Source organism: Rosa chinensis, chromosome 4 (genome assembly GCF_002994745.2).
Source record: "Rosa chinensis cultivar Old Blush chromosome 4, RchiOBHm-V2, whole genome shotgun sequence".
Lineage (NCBI taxonomy): Eukaryota > Viridiplantae > Streptophyta > Magnoliopsida > Rosales > Rosaceae > Rosa > Rosa chinensis.
In genome coordinates, this window is record NC_037091.1 from 7391423 (window position 1) to 7410595 (window position 19173).

Consider the following 19173-nt stretch of genomic DNA (forward strand, 5'->3'; position numbering starts at 1 on the left):
ATGGAATGGGATGCATGGGGATTTTCATTCTAAAATAATGGGCCTCTCTTCTGCTCTCTCCAAATGGAATAGAGAGATTTTTGGGCATCTGTTTCAGAAAAAAAAGAGAATTTTGGCCAGGATTGGTGGCATCCAAAAGGCTTGTGACAGATATGAGAACCCTTTTTTAATTAAGCTTGAAGCTGAGCTCATCCATGATTATGAGAGTATCTTAAATCAGGAAAATCTTTTTTGGAAACAGAAATCTAGAGATAAATGGCTTCAAGGAGGGGACAGAAATACTAAATTCTTTCACCTGACTACTTTGGTCAGAAGGAGGAAAAATAAGATTGAGGGTTTGTTTGACAGCAATGGAAATTGGTTTACTGATTCTGCTTCCATGAAAAATATTGCTGTTGATTTCTTCACTAACCTGTTCTCCTCCCCTATTGCTGAAGACACTAGATTTATAATTCCCTGGCTCTTTCCTGAGATTGATCAAGATGTGCTTAACAATATCTGTAAACCTGTTTCTCTCCTTGAAGTGAAGGACTCTCTCTTTGCCATTGGTGGTCTCAAAGCTCCTGGATTTGATGGTTTCCCTGCTATTTTTTTCCAATATCACTGGCAACTTTACTCTTGTGAAATCTCTAATGTGGTGAATGATGCTTTCAGGTCTGGTGTTATTCCTCCTGGCCTAAATCACACAATCATCTCTCTCATTCCTAAGGTCAACGGCCCTCAACACATGACTAATTTTAGGCCAATTAGCCTATGCACTACTATCTACAAAGTTATCTCCAAGGTCATTGTGGCTCAGATTAGGCCTTTGATGCAACATCTCTTAAGTCCCAATCAGGTTAGTTATGTCCCTAGCAGACATATCTCTGATAATGTTATGATTGCTCAAGAAATGCTTTTCAAGTTCAAAAAATCATATGGTGCCTTGGGTTTTTTTGCTTGGAAAGTGGACCTATCTAAAGCCTATGATAGACTTAGCTGGAACTTTATTGAAATGGTTCTCTATGAAGCTCAGTTTCCCCATTGTTTGGTTAAACTTATTATGAGCTGCATTACTTCTACTAGCTTCCAGATTTGCTTGAATGGTGAATTAACTAGCTCTTTCAAAGCTCAAAGGGGTATTAGGCAGGGAGACCCCCTCTCACCTTATATTTTTGTCCTATGTATGGAAAAACTCTCACATCTAATTAAGTCTACTGTTGATATTGGCAATTGGAAGCCTGTTAGGGCCTCTGAATCTGGGCCAAAAGTTTCCCATCTTTTCTTTGCTGATGATCTCATGCTATTTGCTGAAGCTTCTCCTTACTAGGCTTACACCCTAAAGAGTTGTTTGGATGCCTTCTGTTCTCTTTCTGGTCAAACTGTTAGCTATGAAAAATCTCTAATTTTCTGCTCCCCAAACACTTGTAAAAGATTGGCTTATGAAATTAGCAGAACTTGTGGCTCTCCTTTGACAACTGATCTTGGAAAATATTTGGGAATGCCTCTTATTCACTCGAGAGTGAACAAGCATACCTATGATAGCCTATTTGACAAAGTTCAGAGTAGACTCTCTAGCTGGAAAAGTAAGGTGCTCAGCATGGCAGGTAGGCTCACCTTGCTTCAGTCTGTTACTTATTCAATCCCCATTTATGCTATGCAAACTGCTAAGCTTCCTGTGAGCCTCTGTGATAGAATTGATAAGCTGAACAGAGATTTCTTATGGGGAGACTCAAATGAAAATAAAAAAGTTCATCTTGTTGGATGGGAGACTGTTTGTCAGCCAAAGAAACTTGGTGGCTTAGGAATCAAAAAAACTGCTGACATGAATCAAGCCATGCTAGCTAAGGCTAGTTGGAGACTTTTTCAACATGATTCTGGCTTATGGGCTTCCATTTACTCTGAAAAGTATCTCAAAAATTGCTGTATTACTGGTGATAACTACCTGCCCCCTCCTGATTGTTCTAGTACCTGGAGAAGCATTTCCTATGGTGCTGTTATGCTGAGGAAAAATCTCAAGTGGAGAGTTGGAGATGGCAAGAAAATCAAGTTCTGGTATGATTACTGGCTCCTACCTACTGCTCTGATCAACTTTGCTTTACCTTCTGCCACTATTAATGATAATGCCACCATTTGTGAATTTTGGGATGAAACTGGTTGGGATGCTTTGCTTTTAGCTTCTGTGGTTCCCAGTGATTTAGTGAGCTTAATTATTAATGTCCCAACTGGATTTGATGGCTGTGGTAATGATGTGCTTATATGGAATGCAACCTCAAATGGGTGCTTTTCTGTCAAATCTGCTTACGACTCCATGTTGGATATTAATGGCCCCTGCAATCCTCATTAGAATGCTATCTAGAACTTGAGCTGCCCTCCTAAGCTGAAGACTTTTATTTGGAGTGTGTTCCATAAAAAAATTCTCACCAATGTGCAAAGAGCCAGAAGAGGCCTCATTGCCAACCCTACTTGCCCCATTTGCAATTCTGCTGATGAAAGTCTTCTTCATTTATTTAGAGATTGCCACAGGTCTATGGCCATTTGGAAATCTTTCCTAAAACCTGGTACCATTTTTAACTCTTTCTCTCTGGATTGGAATAGTTGGGCGGTTGCTCATCTTCATTGCCATACAAGGATCAAGAATAATATTAAGTGGTGTAGTTTATTTGTTTTTGTTCTATGGTTCATTTGGAAATGGAGGAATAAGGTGATTTTTGATCCTAAGTTTGTCATGCCTGCCTGCCCTGAGATGATCATATGGGATTATGCAGAAGAATGGATATGTGCCTAATCAAAGGCCAACTCTGACACCATGTACAGCTACACTACACTATGCTGTCTTGGAGTAGACCTCCTACAAACTACTTCAAACTGAACATTGATGGGACTAGAAGTTCCTCTTCTGGGAAAATTGGTGCAGGAGGGGTGATCAGAGACCATAATAGCAACTGGGTGGATGGGTTTCAAATTAATCTTGGTGTTGGGGAAATTCTTGATGCTGAGGCTTGGGGTCTTTTCTTTGGTTTAAAGTTAGCCTCAAAGCATAACATTACTAATCTGGAGATTGAATCGGATTCGGCTTTCCTGGTTCAACTTATGCAAAATTCTGACAATTCTCTGCATCCCCTTGGTTCTATGCTTGCTGGCTGTGATCTACTGATGGCCAAGTTTTAGAATGTCAACCTGACTCACATCTTCAGAGAATGTAATAGGACTGCTGATGCCCTTGCCAAGAATAACATTTTTCATGAACTTGGATTGGTCACTTTTGACAATCCCCCTGCTCATGCTGCCCAAACTTTCTTGGATGATTTGTCTGATGTAACTAGAGCTAGGAGGACTGGTTTTTGTTCCAGTTCTTAGTTTCTTTTTTTGCTTTTGTTTGGGCCTTTTAGGTCCTGCTTATAACCAAAAAAAAAAAAAATAGTGCAACTTGTAGATATTCAATTAAGGATAAAGAGTCGCTTTTTGGCATACTCCTTTGTATGGACACAAGTATATCGTTTGGTATATGCTTGCCATCCTCATACACTTCTGGTATTAATCTTATTTAAGATGCATTAAGCTTTACCATAGCACAGACCAAGATGGTGGCTACCAACAGAAACGAGGTTCCAACCAACTATGACAGAAAACATGAACTAAAAGCTTTTGATGATACAAAGGAAGGTGTTAAAGGCCTTGTTGATACTGGAATAACGGAGATTCCTCGAATTTTTTATCATCCACCCGATGAGTACTCCATTGACAATACCTCTGATTCAGAAGAAGTCCGGTGTAGCATTCCAGTCATAGACGTCGAAGGCCTCTTCGATCTAACTAAACGAAAGGAGATCGTTGCAGCAGTTGGAGAAGCATCAGAGACTTGGGGCTTCTTTCAAATTTCCAATCATGGAATACCTTTTGATGTGCTGGAGGAGATGAAGGATGGGGTACGTGGGTTTTATGAGCAGGATACTGAAGTGAAGAAACAGTATTATTCTCGTGATGACTCCACTAGAACAGTCATCTACAACAGCAACTTTGATCTGTATAGTGCACCGGCAACTAATTGGAGGGATAGTTTGCTGTGTTATATGGCTCCTACTCCTCCTAAGAAAGAAGACTTTCCAGAAGTATGCAGGTACGTGATAAGTGTTCAACTCTTTTATCTATGTGCTATACTTGGTAAGTTAATGCATGACTGTTTACTTAATTCAGATTCTATTGTCAATTAGATGGTATGGTTGTGTTTTGACATTTTCCACTTTGGTAACTAAGAGGGAAGTTATACATTGACCAGCTTAAGGGTATAGGTGTGTTGGACAACCGACCCATCAGATAAGTACTCGTAAGAATTATACAGATGGATCAGCATCACATAACAAGCTAATCTTAGCTAGTACTTAGCCTGTGTCAGAACTGGCCCAGTTGCTTATGATATTGGAGGGGTTTAGGTAGAATGCCATGGATATGAAGAATCATATATCAGATAAGAGAGAGTGATCTCTTGGTTTCGTCTATGAATGACTAAGCAACATTATTATAGGCTACTTGGTTGGCTTGAATTACAAAAACCCTGTCCCTGGCAATAGGTTGTATTGAAGAAATTACGATTCTGCATAAAAGCAACTTTGTATATAACAAGTATTAAGCCATTTACAATTGGATATAGGTTGATATACAAAAAGGAATTGGTCAATAGAAAAATAAAATTGCAGATATGTTATACTGTAATAGTAATAAACGTGTGTATACCTTAATCACTCATAGGAAATAATTTTGTTTTAGGAGAAACAAGATGGTATATATGATTGCCTCATATGCTAGCTTTTGTGGGTTTCCAATTTGCAGAGAAATTCTTGTTGAATACTCGAAGCAAGTAATGAAGTTGGGGAAGCTATTGTTTGAGTTATTGTCCGAGGCTCTTGGGCTAAATCCAAGTCACTTGAATGACATAGATTGCAGTGAGGGGCTTATAGTTTTAGGCCATTACTATCCTGCTTGTCCACAACCAGAGTTAACAATAGGCTTAAGCAAGCATGCAGATAATAACTTCATGACTGTCCTTCTGCAAGATAATATTGGTGGTCTTCAAGTCCTTCATCAGAACAAATGGATTGATGTACCTCATGCACCAGGTGCTTTAGTGGTGAACATTGGAGATTTTGTACAGGCAAGTTTAAGCATCGATCGTTTCTTTTATCTTTCTAAATAACACAATCGAGTTGAAATGTGAAGTCAAATTGAACAATGAACAAATTTTTGAGTTGCAATGATAAAGAAAGAAAATACTGTTATACTATGATTTCACAGATCATGAATGTCTATTCTAGTTGGATGGTCTAGGATGTTATGTTTAGGATATGTCTCAGTACTTATTTCAGTCTAGTTTCCTATTGGGATTTTCATGTTGAATTAATAGAATTCTTTTGAGGTTGCAGCTTATATCAAATGACAGATTCAAGAGTGTTGAGCACAGGGTACTGGCAAACCATAGAGGTCCCAGGGTATCAGTTGCAAGCTTTTTCAGCACAGGATTGCTACCTTCGACAAAGCTCTACGGACCCATCAAGGAGTTATTATCAGAAGACAATCCTCCAAAGTACAGGGAGACCACTGTATGGGACTATAATGCCTACTATGTTAAAAAAGGCCTCGATGGGAAATCTGCCTTGTCTCATTTGAAGCTTTGAACTTGGAGGAGGAGGAGCTAGCCCTGCCATGAACACTAGGTGTTCTACTAAATTATACACTTACAGCAGTACTCTTGTGGCATACATTGTTTTCTTTGATTGTAATAGTTACGAGTGATGTACTTCTTAAAGTGTTTGGCTATGATTTCCCTATTTTCAAACTCATGTGCAAATGACATTTTTTGCTTTGATTGTAATAGTTACGAGTGATGTACTTGCTAAAAAGTGTTTGGCTATGATTTCCCTGTTTTCAAACTCATGTGCAAATAACATTCTAAAGAAGATAATTAAGAGCATGTTGAGATGACCTGGTGTCCAGGTTATTTAGGGTAATGTGATGAAGAGCTTCTGTTGGAGAGTTTGGCTGCTATGATTTCCTATTTGGAGTAATAAGCTGTTATATTTCTGTTTGTGTATATGGCTTCTTTTGCTGTTATTTTTTTATAAATACCAGATGATAAACTAAATAAGGTCAAAGACTGATTTTGTTGAAAATTTTTTTTTTTTTTTTGATGCAATGAGTGATAGCGGAGGAGTAATCTTCTTAACACCAATTTATTAAGCCAAAAAAATGTAGATGTCAAAAATAGTTATTTATTTATTTTTTATTTTTTGTGACAAAAGATGATCAACTAATTAAATAAGGTCAATGACTGATTTTGTCAAAAATAGTTATTTATTTATTGTTTAAGTAAAAATGGAATTGCAGAGAGAATTGTGTTGTATTGTTGATAATAGGAGCCATTTATATAGAGAGTTACAGAGTACATGAAAGGTAATAGAATCCGAACATAAATAGGAAATCTAAAACCTTCTCCTATTACAACTCTACGACTAAAAACTTAGTTTGAAGAGGCATACATGATGTCGACATCCTTCAACACTCCCCCTTGTGCCGCTCAAACTTGGTGATGACATTTTGATCGTTGCCTCACTAAAAACCTTGTCAGGTAACAAAAACCCTGTGGGACAAAAATAACCCTGGTTGAAGGGCAAAAAGAGCACAACACGTCATTCACTCTTCGAGATTGAAAATGTAACACCATACCTCCCCTGATGTCAATATCTCCCCCTGATTGCAATAATCATGGGAGTTCGGATAACTTTCTTAATTCGATACTCTTCACATATTTCTCAAAGGTGGATTTAGGTAACGATTTAGTAAATAAGTCTGCTACATTATCCTCAGATCGGATTTGATTCACTTCAATATTTAGAAGTGCTTGTTGTTGCTGATTGTAAAAGAACTTGGGCGATATATGCTTGGTGTTATCGCCCTTGATGAAACCTAATTTCATTTGCTCAATACAAGCTGCATTATGTTCATAAATGCATGTAGGTTCATCTGTGGTAGACTTCAAACCACAAGTTCCTTGAATATGTCTAATTAGAGACCTTAGCAATATGCATTCTCGCACGGCTTCATGTAGAGCAATAATCTCTGCATGATTTGAGGAAGTAGCAACAAGGGTCTGCTTTGTAGACCTCCAAGATATCGCAGTGCTTCCCATGGTAAAAACATAACCCATTTGGGAGCGACCTTTGTGAGGGTCAGAGAGATACCCTACATCAGCAAAACCCACCAAGACATCGTTGTCATTTTGATGGAGGGGAGGATGAGGACGTCGGCCACCATGGATGGCGTCACCGGCGTCAACATCACGGAAGGTGGCATTTTGCCTTGTGGGGACTGATCCCACACTCTTGTTATTTCTTTTCTCTTTGTAGGGATAAAATAAGGCCATATCAATCGTACCTCTCAAGTATTGAAAGATTGTCTTTATACCAATCCAATGGCGGTGTGTTGGCGCAGAGCTATGTTGAGTTAACAAGTTTGCTGCGAACGAGATACCCGGTCTTGTGCATTGAGCTAAGTACAATAATGCGCCTATTGCACTTAGATAGGGCACTTCAACCTCTAATAAGTCTTCATCCTCATCCCTTAGACGAAATGGATCTTTTTCAGGCTCAAGACTACGGCCGATCATGGGAGTACTCACAGGCTTCGCTTTATCTTTATTAAAGCGCCTTAGTAATTTTTGAGTCTACGTTGACTGATGGATCATAATGCCATCACTACGGTGCTCGAGTTCTAGTCTGAGACAAAACTGTGTTTTCCCAAGATCTTTCATCTCAAATTCGGATTTCAAATATTTAGCAGTTTCCTTTAACTCATCTAGAGTTCCAATTAGGTTCATGTCATCGACATAAACTGCTACAACTGCAAATCCGGAACTTGTCCTTTTTATAACCACGCATGTGCATATTTCATTATTGACATATCCCTTCCCAACCAAGTAGTCACTTAGATGGTTATACCACATCCGTCCGGATTGTTTTAATCCATATAGTGAGCGTCTCAATCTTATTGAAAACGCGCTCCGTGGTTTAGAGCCACTTGATTTGGGTAATTGAAGTCCATCTGGAACCTTCATATATATATATATATATATATATATATATCTCTAAATCTAGATCCCCATAGAGATATGCAATAACCACATCCATAAGCTGCATGTCAACTTTTTCGGAAACTACCAAACTGACAAGGTAGCGGAACGTTATAACATTCATTATGGGAGAATATGTCTCCTTGTAGTCGATTCCAGGGCATTGTGAGAAACCTTGAGCCACAAGGCGGGCTTTGTATCGAACAACCTCATTTTTCTCATTATGCTTTCTAACAAAGACCCATTTATGGCCAACAGGCTTTATACTTGGGGGTGTCAGCATTATAGGCCCAAATACCTGTCTCTTTGTTAGTGAATCCAATTCAACCTAGATCACATCTTTCCATTTAGGCCAGTCTGATCTTCATTGACATTCTTCAACGGAGCGAGGTTCGATATCATCATGTTCTATAATTCCTTGAGCAATAGAATATGCAAACACATCATCAAGGATAATAGAATCTCGGTTCAACATCTCATGTACACTAGTGTAATTCATGGAGATCTCCCTATTCTCTGGAATTGGTTCTAACATTGGATCATCCCCCAATGATGTCTCTTGGACATAACCATAATCCGGAATATCTTCATGAGACGGGTTATTTATGTCGATGATTAATGGATCTTTTTGTGCCAAACTCGCTTTCTTTCTCGGGCGAGAATCCAGCGAACCTTTAGGCCTCCCACGTTTTCTTGCTGGGAGCCCGAACTGAGCCACATTGCCATCACCATTAGTGGTGGCGGCGCCATGCCCAATACCCCTAGGGGTGGCGCCATGTCCAAGATTTTTAGGGACATCAATCCTTGCAGGCACGTTTGCAGCAGGTATATGTAATCTTGTCACTTTAGCGATATCAGAAAACGCATCAAGCATCGAGTCTGCTACGTTCTGAAGATCAAGAATTCTCCGCACTTTAATTTCGGACTATGCGGTTCGGGGATCAAGATGAGATAAAGTGGGGACAGACCACGACAATTCCTGTCGTTCCTGTTGAACATTATTATTCTTATCTTCCCCTAACGACGGGAAGACTGTCTCATCAAAGAGACAATTCACAAATCTAGCGGCAAATAGATCGCCTGTCAAGGGTTCTAAGTAGCAGATAATGGTTGGAGAGTCATATCCAACATAAATGCCTAATTGTCTTTGAGGTCCCATTTTGGTATCCTGTGGCGGCGCAATTGGCACATACACTGCACACCCAAATATGCGTAAGTGTGAGACATCAGGCTTATATCCAGTAACCATCTGGGATGCAGAAAAGGGTTGAGTAGCAGTAGGTCTCAGACGAATGAGCACAGCTACATGCAATATTGCATAGCCCCAAGCAGAAATAGGGAGATTGGTGCGCATAACCAATGCTCTAACGACCATTTGAAGTCTTTTAATGGCAGTTTATGCGAGACCATTTTGGGTGTGAGGGTGTTCAACCTCAATCCCAATGAACATGCAATAGTCATCAAACGTTTTTGATGTAAACTCTCCAGCATTGTCAAGACGAATTGACTTAATGGGATGGTCAGGGTGGTGAGCCCTTAATTTAATGATTTATGTTAGGAGTTTAGCAAATGCAACATTTCTTGTGGACAAGAGCATGACATGTGACCAGCGTGTCGATGCATCAACCAACACCATAAAATATCTAAATGGTCTGCAAGTTGGTTGAATAGGTCCACAGATATCACCTTGGATTCTTTGCAAGAATGGAATATTTTCCTTAGTGTCCTTTGCACAGGATGGTCTCGATCCTAATTTTGCTAAAGAGCAGGCTTTGCAAAACGAAAGATACGATTTAGAAGCAACCAGGGAAGAATCCAGTTGAGCCACGAAGTCACAATTGACTTTAGAAGTAGAAAAAGGAACCAAGGAGGCATTGGTGGCGTCAATACCACTTTTGGGCCTCATGGGGTAGGCGGCGCCAGTCCGGCCTTGGACCGAATTTTGGTTCTGACTTCTTTTCATTTTGAAAAATCGATGTCCGTGTGAAGTCTTTAATATCCGGATCATCATATCACGACCTGGATGTCCCAAACGGTCATGCCAAAGCCTATATGTGTCAGAATCCCATAAGGCATCTCTCATGACATGGTTGGATTTAATAATTCGAATAGTCTAGAGCGACACATAAGTTTCTCTAATACTCGTTTATGTCCGTAGTCATTAGAGGTGATGCAAAGGAACTCTTGTCCATTCTCACAATGTGTTTCCACATGAAAACCATTGGCTCTTGTGTCTTTAAAACTCAATAGGGTTCTTCCAGCCCTAGGAGTATATAAAGCTTCGGTGACATTAATAATTGTGCCATTTGGCAACATAAATTGAGCTGGTCCTTTACCATGAATCAATTGTGATGGTCCAGCCATCGTAGTCACTGAAGATCGACTAGGCGTCATCCATAGAAATAGTTGCCTATGTCGCAATATAGTATGTGCGGTGCCACTATCAACAAGGCATTCCAACTCTCCAGGAAACATACTGAAAAATAATAAAGTTCAGAATTAAAACATGTCCATGACATTGAATAATAATACGATACTTTATTAATAAAAATAGCCAATGATTATTGTAGATACATCTACTAGCAAGCAAGCTTGCAATCTCACCAAGCATAAGTAGCACCCTCTTTGGGGGCCCACAAGCCGTGGTGGGACCCAACAGCGACTTGCATCTTGTAGCCCAATGTCCAAGCTTCGCCGCGATAGTCAGAAACGGCCAATACCTAGCCGGGAAGCCACCTTCTTGGCCTTGCCAAGTTGCCTCCATAATAGACCTTTCTACACTAGAATAGTGGGTTTGCATCCCACATTGAAGAACATGTAATTGAGAGTGGTTCCCTTACCTATAAAAGGGACCCCTCCTCCCACTTAAACAATTATCCGATTACATCTCATGTAATCCTCTTGGGCCGCAAGGCCCAACACCCATGTTTTAATATTTAATTTATTATTGAAATTAAATTTGGGTGAATTTATTTTGTGTTTAAATTCTGAATTTATTTGTATGTTTAAATTCAGAATTTATTTTGAATTTTATTTTGTAAATCATGGCGATTTATTTTGATTTATTTTGGGTTTTTAATTTTTGTAACCTATGGCATTCGGTTACTACCCTATTAATTGTAGGGAGTGTCCTAAGAGCCTATAAATAGCACAATTTGTTGCATGCTTAGATATATCAAACTCTTACTCTGTTATTCACCCATCAACTTTCTCTCAAAAAACTCCAAAGTGTTTTTTGTTCTATTGGCCAAAGAAATGTGTTTTTTTGGTGGAGCTTTGGGTTCCTCCAATTTGTGCAAATTGGTGTGAGACCGTACAATTATTGTTGGGCTGTTGTATCCTGGAGGGGACAAGTTAAGAGATTTCTGGTGCACGGGCATTATTCCGCAGAGGGCTTGAATCTCTTTAAAGAGAGCGAGAGACTCGCGCCTCAGCCTATTGTCAACGAGTTTCTCATATAGAAATTATAATTTTTATTGTAATTTCACAAACAGTTAAGCTTTCAAGTGGATGTAGTCTCCCTGTAAGGCGGGAGACGAACCACTATACTTCTTGTGTGTGTGTGTGTCTCTCTCTCTGTATTTATTGTTAATTAGACCCTTCGGTCACATACATTAACATTAGCATTGTCTGTGGGAAGCCAACACAAAGGCTTCATCACCTACCACGAACTTTGATCCGTAAGCGTCGAGTCAACGCTTGGTCAACATCAACTTAGGGCCAGTCAACGCCCATCTAGGTTGGTCAACGCCCATAGGGCTGGTCAGCTCCGGTCAACGCCCATAAAAAAATCAACACTGGTCAAATGCCAACTCAAAAAAAGGTCAACGCTGCATAAAAAAAAAAAAAACAGAGTTTGGTTGCCAACTTTTTTCGCACACCCAGAAAACTACTTTGGGCACCCATGCCAACTCCACCACCGCTAGCCAAAGCTTCACCGCTGACGAAATCTCCGTTGCCGCTGTCAAGAGTGCCATCCAGTGCCTCCACTAGCGAGCTCTAAGTCTCCGCTGACTCCATAGCTCCGCTGACTACCAGCCATCTTGACGCACCGTGCTAGCTCCTCCGCTGAGCTTCGTCAGTGAGAAACTTCTCCGCTAGGCTTCATCAGCGGGAAACAAAGCTCCGCTAATCTCCATCAGCGGCAGTCATCAGCGATAATTGAACTCAATTCTCCTCCGCCAGAAGCTCTCTCAAGCAATCCTTTATGATGGTCCATCAAGGATCAATCAGTCATGGATTTGCCAGTCAAAGATCGATCCACCAAGCACAGTTGCTTCGAGCACTCGAGCTACTCATCAACCTATCTCCGCTAAGTTAAAACACAGCCAAGAGGTCAGGGTCACCATCGAGCACCACCGCAAGCCAACAATCAGCGTCAACGGACCAGGTCTCCACTGAGCTCACAACCTTCTCCAAGAACCCATGTTCTTCAAGCACCACCGGCCCAATGCTCCGCTCCGCCAAGCGCCTCCGCTGACCAAGCTCAGCTGCTGACCAATCATCCTCTGCTAGCCAAGAGGGCCTGTGGCCAAGAGCGCCGCTGACCATGCCCAGCACGCAATCGCTCTCTGTTGACCAAATGCTCCGATGGCCAAAACTCCGCTCCGCTAACCGGCAACGACCTTCACTAAGCAGCTTCACAGCTGGGCAACCTCGGAGCTTCAATCCTTTGGATAGAGCTTCAATTTTCTTTGCTGAGGTTTAGTCTCCCGGTCACCCAGAACTACTTTGGGCACCTATTCAATCTTGTAGTCCCTCCTTGCTATTGGTTCTAAAACTGACGACCTCATGATATCGGTTTCTGGGTGCAGCTCATCACCCAAATTGTGATCAGCGCCTTCGATACAGCGCAAAGTCTTCCTTCTGCCAAAAACTGGAAAACAGGGAGGCATACCGAACACTCATTCGGTCAATGAAGCATTGGTCATCTATTACAGCACACTCGCGAAAAGCAATGGAACGTCATGCTTGGACAACTCCAACATGATTTGGGTACCTATATCAATTCCAATTCCAACTCACTCCAAATCGGCATAAGATAAGTAACTATATCTTATCTTTTAAGCTTTTGCAATTTGAGCTATTGACATGCCTTTACATGCTCTTAAATGACTTTTAAAGCATGCTTGTAACACATTATATGTCTTTGTAGCACACCTACTATACCTACTTTATATCTCAAAAAACTTAAGCATGTCTACAAAAATACAAAATGTTATTAGCAAACTTTACTACAAGTACATGCTATACACATTACATACTTAAATCAATTTAATGTGACACTCACTTAAACAAACTATACCACATCCAGAAGCTTGTGACACTTACGATTTAGTTAAACATGCTCAGATTAACACTTGCAACAGTTACGACTAGCTTGGGTATTGAGCATGGCCGCCACTCGCTTGGGCCACGCCCCGCATGCTCTCACAGCACCTATCCGCTCAACTGCACCCAACTTGCTCTAACACAACCTAACTCGCTCAAACATATCCAACATGCTTTAGTTAAGCTCTAAGTTCACAATTCTTCATAGCTTTCATCGGAAGCTACTCTCAAAATTTTATTTGGACACCCATCACACTTGTCACTATCTATTGTGCATGTTACATGGTCATAAGATCCACATAAATATCACTTGTTATTTTGTTGCCCATACAATTTGCAATATTTACATGTACTTTATGTGCAAATATATTGGCTAGCCTCCAGGCACTATATTTTGTCAAACTCTCCCCACGGGAAAGAGACCTAAACCGGTCTAGACTCCATGAGTCTATGGTCTATGACCAACAGCCAAGTGGCAAGGCAATGCCTCATAATGACAATGACCGTTACGCGGGATTGAAGTCAAGCTTTTCTCCTCTGGGAAAGAGTAAAGGGATGGTTAACGAAACCCACGGCAGCCATTGATCCGGCAGTTGACCCCCGACCCTTGGGTATCAAAAATTAGGTTTGCTACCTAACGCCCATTGCTTATACGCAGCTCCCCTCATCAAACAATTTTCTGACTATATGGAGGTCTATACCTAGGAGTGGGGGACTCCTTGGAGGGCCTAGCAGGGGCCCACCCGAAAGGGCATAAGCGCTCGCTCCGACCAATTCTAGATGGACGACGCACTTGCACTAATTATGCTCGCAATACGGCACAAAGCTACGCTTTGGTATTAACCCCTCAAGAAAACCCTCTTACTCGGGGACTTCGGGGAATTGTACATACAGCCCAACATAATTAACAACGGTTACGTTTACACCTCAGGGCATCACATTCGAGCTCTCCGCTCATGCCTTCTCGGCACCCCCGACCTTCCCGCTCACTCCTTCGTGGTACCCCCGAGCTTCCCCTCACGCCTTCGCAGCACCCCTGAGCTTCCCATTCACGAGCTTTCGCTCACGCCTTCGTGGTAACCCCTGAGCTTCCCACTCACGAGCTTCCGCTCACGCCTTCGCAGAACGCCTGAGCTTCCCAATCACGAGCTTCTGCTCACGCCTTTGCGGAACCCCTGAGCTTCCCGCTCACGAGCTTCCACTCACGCCTTCTCGGCAACCCCTGAGCTTCTAGCTCACGAGCTTCTGCTCACCACCAAGCTTCCTGCTCATGCGCCTCCGCAGCACCCACGAGTTCTAACGCTCTCACCCCCGAGCTTCACACTCAAGAGCTTCCGCTCACGCCTTCGCGGCACTCCCGAGCTTTCGTTCACGCCTTCGCGGCACTCCCGAGCTTTCGTTCACCCTCGAGGTTCTGCTCACCCTCGATCTTCCTGCTCATGCCTTCCCGGTAACCCCCAAGCTTCCTCTCACGCCTTCCCTGCATCCCCCGAGCTTCCGCTCAAGCCTTCCCGGCACCCCCGAGCTTCCATGCTCTTGCCTCCCGGCATTCCCAAGTGTTATACTCACATCTCCTCGACATAATACACATTAATGGAACATTGAATTCTTCTACCAATTGTCGCTTGCGACAAATCGAATTCTTTTCGCATTTGCATTAATACGAGCGACAACCAAACAAACACAAGCATTCGCATATTCATCATTCACGAATTACAAACTCTTGCCTTCATGGCATTCATGCAACTTACACCAACCTTAACCTTGTCAACTCGACCTCATTCGTTCTCTTATGAGCACCACACGCATCATATGCAATTCATATGCTTATTCGTGATATGTTCACACAACCAAACGCGTTCTCGAGTTTATACGTCATAACCGATCATACTCGGCGCCATTCACATGTATACATCAACATGTATCATGCACCTCGTACATTCGTATATGCCAACGCATATCAGTTCAACTCATATTTCGTGCCCAAAGCAACAAGCATTCTACATATGCGTGCTTTGTCTTTCTTATGCAGGTTAACGAGTCCCTTCTTGCTTATGGAGTTTAGGACTTGTAGGGACTAGGCGTCTCTTGGACATTACTTATGCTTGATGACATCACGTGTATAACTCCCCAACCAAGAAGCTCCTCTTACTTGGGGACTTCGAAGACTTGCAGATACCTCTACTAGCAAGCTAGTTTGCTATCTCACCAAGCATAAGTATCACCCTCTTTGGGGGTCCACAAGCCGTGGTGGGACCCAACCGCGACTTGCATCTTGTAGCCTGATGTCCAAGCTACGCCGCGGTAGTCGGAAGCGGCCAATACCTAGCTGCGAAGCCACCTTCCCGGCCTTGCCAAGTTGCCTCAATAATAGGCCTTTCTACACTAGAAAAGTGGGTTTGCATCCCACATTGAAGAACATGTAATTGAGAGGGGTTCCCTTACCTATAAAAGGGACCCCTCCTCCCACTTAAACAATCATCCCATTAAATCTCATGTAATCCTCTTGGGTCGCAAGGCCCAACACATATAGTTAAGCTTTCAAGTGGACGTAGTCTCCCGCTAAGGCAGGAGACGAACCACTATACTTCTTATGTGTGTGTGTGTGTCTCTCTCTCTCTGTGTATTTATCGTTAATTAGACCCTTCGGTCACATACATTAAAAATTACATCAAAGGTCCCAAAAGTCTAATCCAAAATAAAGAAAATCAAACTTAGACAAATTGTAGTCACTCAATCCGTTTGGTAACTCCAATCAAATATGACCAGGAAAGTAGAGAGAGATGTTGGTGGAGCGAGACTCTCTTAAGTACTACTAATCTCAATTACTTTCCTAGACATCATATTTCATTGGGTGCGCCACATAAGAAAGAGTTAATACAATTGTCATTTATTGACTAGGGAATATTGCCATTACAAAACTCTTGGAAAATAGAGGACTATTCTAATCAAAGTCTGCGGCATCCTTGTGCAGTTCATCTCCAGCTTTGAAGTCCTCTATGGTGAGATTGACATCTTCCCCATCTTTTTCTTCTGCAAGGTATACTTCTTGCTCCCTCAGGTCCCTGTATGCCCTGTATCTTGCAGCTAGTTGCTCGCTTGCCTTGCATTTCTTGAACCAATGCTCACTTGATCCACATTGATGACACACATCATTGTGGTTGCCTCCCTTCAATTGAGGTGCACTTTGTGGGCCATCCCTAGGAGGGTTGGCGCCACCACCACGACCAGGGATACCACGAGCACCTCTCCCACGTGTGGCATTGCCACCACGTGTATCCGCACCAAACTTGCATTTTCCTTCCTTGTTAGGGCGGTTATATGGACCTATATGTCCGTGATGTCCCTTATTAGGGTTCCGCTCCTTGCGCCCTCCTTTGGGTGCATTATAATTTGCCTCATGAACACTCTTAGTTCTAATGGGCCTTGAATTATAATTCCTCACTGGTATGTTATCATGTTTCTCAGCTACATATATAACATTGATAAGCTAATGAAACCTCGTGATCCATCCAGCATTGACCTTGGTACGATATTGCTTTGATACCACAATGGCTGAAACGGGGAAGGTGGAGAGAGTTTTCTCAATTAGCTCTTGCTCTGTGATAGGTTGTCCACAAAATCTCAACATGGATTGTAGGTGAAGAGCTTCTGAATTATATTCAGCAACATAAGCGAAGTGCAGATTTTTCCATTGAACTTTCAAGTCAGGGAGGAGGGAATCTTGGACATTGCCAAAGCGCTCTTCTAGCACTACCCATAGCTCTCTTGCATCTTTGATTGACATGTACTCCAATTTGAGTGCTTTGTCCATATGACATCTCATCGAGATGACTGCTTGAGCATGCTTTGTAGGTGTTCGTGTCAACACGAGATTCGGGTTAGGTTCCTGGATTATAGGTAATATTCCCTTTGTAGTGAAGTGGTTCTCAACATCGGTCACCCAGCTATGGTAATCCGAGCCTGTTAAGTCAAGCATGGGAAAGTCGAGTCTAGATTCATTCGAAATCCTGAAAATAAGAAGAGAAGATATATTAGTTTCGGTGCTAAACTTCCACGAAAACTAAAATAATAAGATTTCCGAGCTATGCTACCAAGAAATCAATTTCCAAGAATAGTTGGATTAGACCAAACAATGATGTTATAATATGGTCACACACTGATGCTTGCAGACGCTCTTAGTCAGAATATTATGAACACTCTTGGTTCATTGATTACGAATGCTCTTAGTTCATTTATTATGAATACTCTTTGTTCATTGATTAAGAACGCTTTTAGTTAGTTAAGCGTGAATCCCCACAATTCAGCTTATTAAATACTCGAAACCATGTTTATACTATACAAATCTGCAGCAAATAAAGGAATTTAAAGACAAGAAAGCATGAACTTTAATCGTAAAAACTTACTTGTTGATTCGAAATTTGGGTCACGCGCTTGTTGATGCAAGCGTGATGGAGCCAAGCTAACCGAGGAGATGATGAAGTGAGGCTTGCAGCGGGTCCAGTGCGCTGGGCAACAGGGCATTCCAACTCTCTAGGAAACATACTAAAAAATCATAAAGTTCGGAATTAAAACATGTCCATGACATCGAATAATAATACGATACTTTATTAATAAAGATAGCCAATGATTACATCAAAGGTCCCAAAAATCAAACTAAGACACATTGTAGTCACTCTATCTGTTTGGTAACTCCAATCAAACATGATCAGGAAAGTAGAGAGAGATATTGGTGGAACGAGGCTCTCTTAAGTACCATTAATCTCAATGACTTTCCTAAACATCATATTTCATTGGGTGCACCACATATGAAAGAGTTTAATACAATTGTCATTTATTGACTAAGGCATATTGCCATTACAAAAATTCTTGGAAAATAAAAGGACTAATCTAATCAAAGTTTGCGGTATCCTTGTGAACTTTATCGTCAGCTTTGAAGTCCTCTATGGTGAGATGGATGTCTCCACCATTAATTTTCTTCTTCTTCTGCAAGGTACACTTCTTGCTCCCTCAGGTCCCTGTATGCCCTGTTCTTGAAGCTAGTTGCTCGCTTGCCTTGCATTGCTTGAACCAATGCTCACTTGATCCACATCGATGACACATGTCATTGTGGTTGCCTCCCTTTAACTGAGGTGCACATTGTGGGCGTTCCCTAGGAGGGCTGGTACCACCACCACGACCCATGGCACCCCTACCACAAGTCATGGCGCCATCACCACGACCAGGGATACCACGATCACCTCTCCCACGTGTGGCATTGCCACCACGTGTATTCGCACTAAACCTGCGGTTTCCTTCCTTGTTAGGGCAGTTATATGGACCCATACGTCCCTTATATCCCTTATTCTTAGAGTTCCGCTCCTTGTTTCCTCTTTTGAGTGCATTATAATTCACGTCATGAACGCTTTTAGTTCCAATGGGCATTGAATTATAATTCCTCACGAGTATGTTATCATGTTTCTCAGCTACAGATATGAGATTGATAAGCTGATGAAACCTCGTGATCCGTCTAACATTGACTTCAGTGCGATATTGCTTTGATACCACAATGGCTGAAACGGGGAAGGTGGAGAGAGTTTTCTCAATTAGCTCTTGCTCTGTGACAGGTTGTCCACAAAACCTCAAAATGGACTGTAGGCGAAGAGCTTCTGAATTATATTCAGCAACAGACTTGAAATCAGCAGAGCGCAGATTGTCGTTCCATTGAACCTTCAAATAAGGGAGGAGGGAATCTTAGACAT

General features: G+C 41.8%; 2 protein-coding genes across 2 annotated transcripts; both read left to right on the forward strand.

Moving 5' to 3' along the window:
- The first annotated feature begins 37 nt into the window (after positions 1-37).
- Positions 38-2326, forward strand: LOC112198716. The gene is made up of 2 exons (XM_024339840.1): positions 38-838; positions 1310-2326. Exons 1-2 carry the CDS (start codon positions 38-40, stop codon positions 2324-2326), a joined length of 1818 nt encoding a protein of 605 aa, XP_024195608.1.
- Positions 2327-3500: 1174 nt separating this feature from the next.
- On the forward strand, positions 3501-5984 carry LOC112196743 (1-aminocyclopropane-1-carboxylate oxidase homolog 1). The gene is made up of 3 exons (XM_024337161.2): positions 3501-4099; positions 4810-5131; positions 5400-5984. Exons 1-3 carry the CDS (start codon positions 3564-3566, stop codon positions 5649-5651), a joined length of 1110 nt encoding a protein of 369 aa, XP_024192929.1. The 5' UTR covers positions 3501-3563; the 3' UTR covers positions 5652-5984.
- Positions 5985-19173: the final 13189 nt, after the last annotated feature.

Excerpts from the sequence above, each read along its gene's own strand:
- LOC112198716 (XM_024339840.1), top strand. The coding sequence starts at position 38 with ATGGGCCTCTCTTCTGCTCTCTCCAAATGGAATAGAGAGATTTTTGGG. Across the intron at positions 839-1,309 it reads ATCTCTTAAGTCCCAATCAG|GCTTACACCCTAAAGAGTTG; the intron begins GTTAGTTATGTC and ends TCTCCTTACTAG.
- LOC112196743 (XM_024337161.2), top strand. The coding sequence starts at position 3,564 with ATGGTGGCTACCAACAGAAACGAGGTTCCAACCAACTATGACAGAAAA. Across the intron at positions 4,100-4,809 it reads GACTTTCCAGAAGTATGCAG|AGAAATTCTTGTTGAATACT; the intron begins GTACGTGATAAG and ends TCCAATTTGCAG. Across the intron at positions 5,132-5,399 it reads ACATTGGAGATTTTGTACAG|CTTATATCAAATGACAGATT; the intron begins GCAAGTTTAAGC and ends TTGAGGTTGCAG.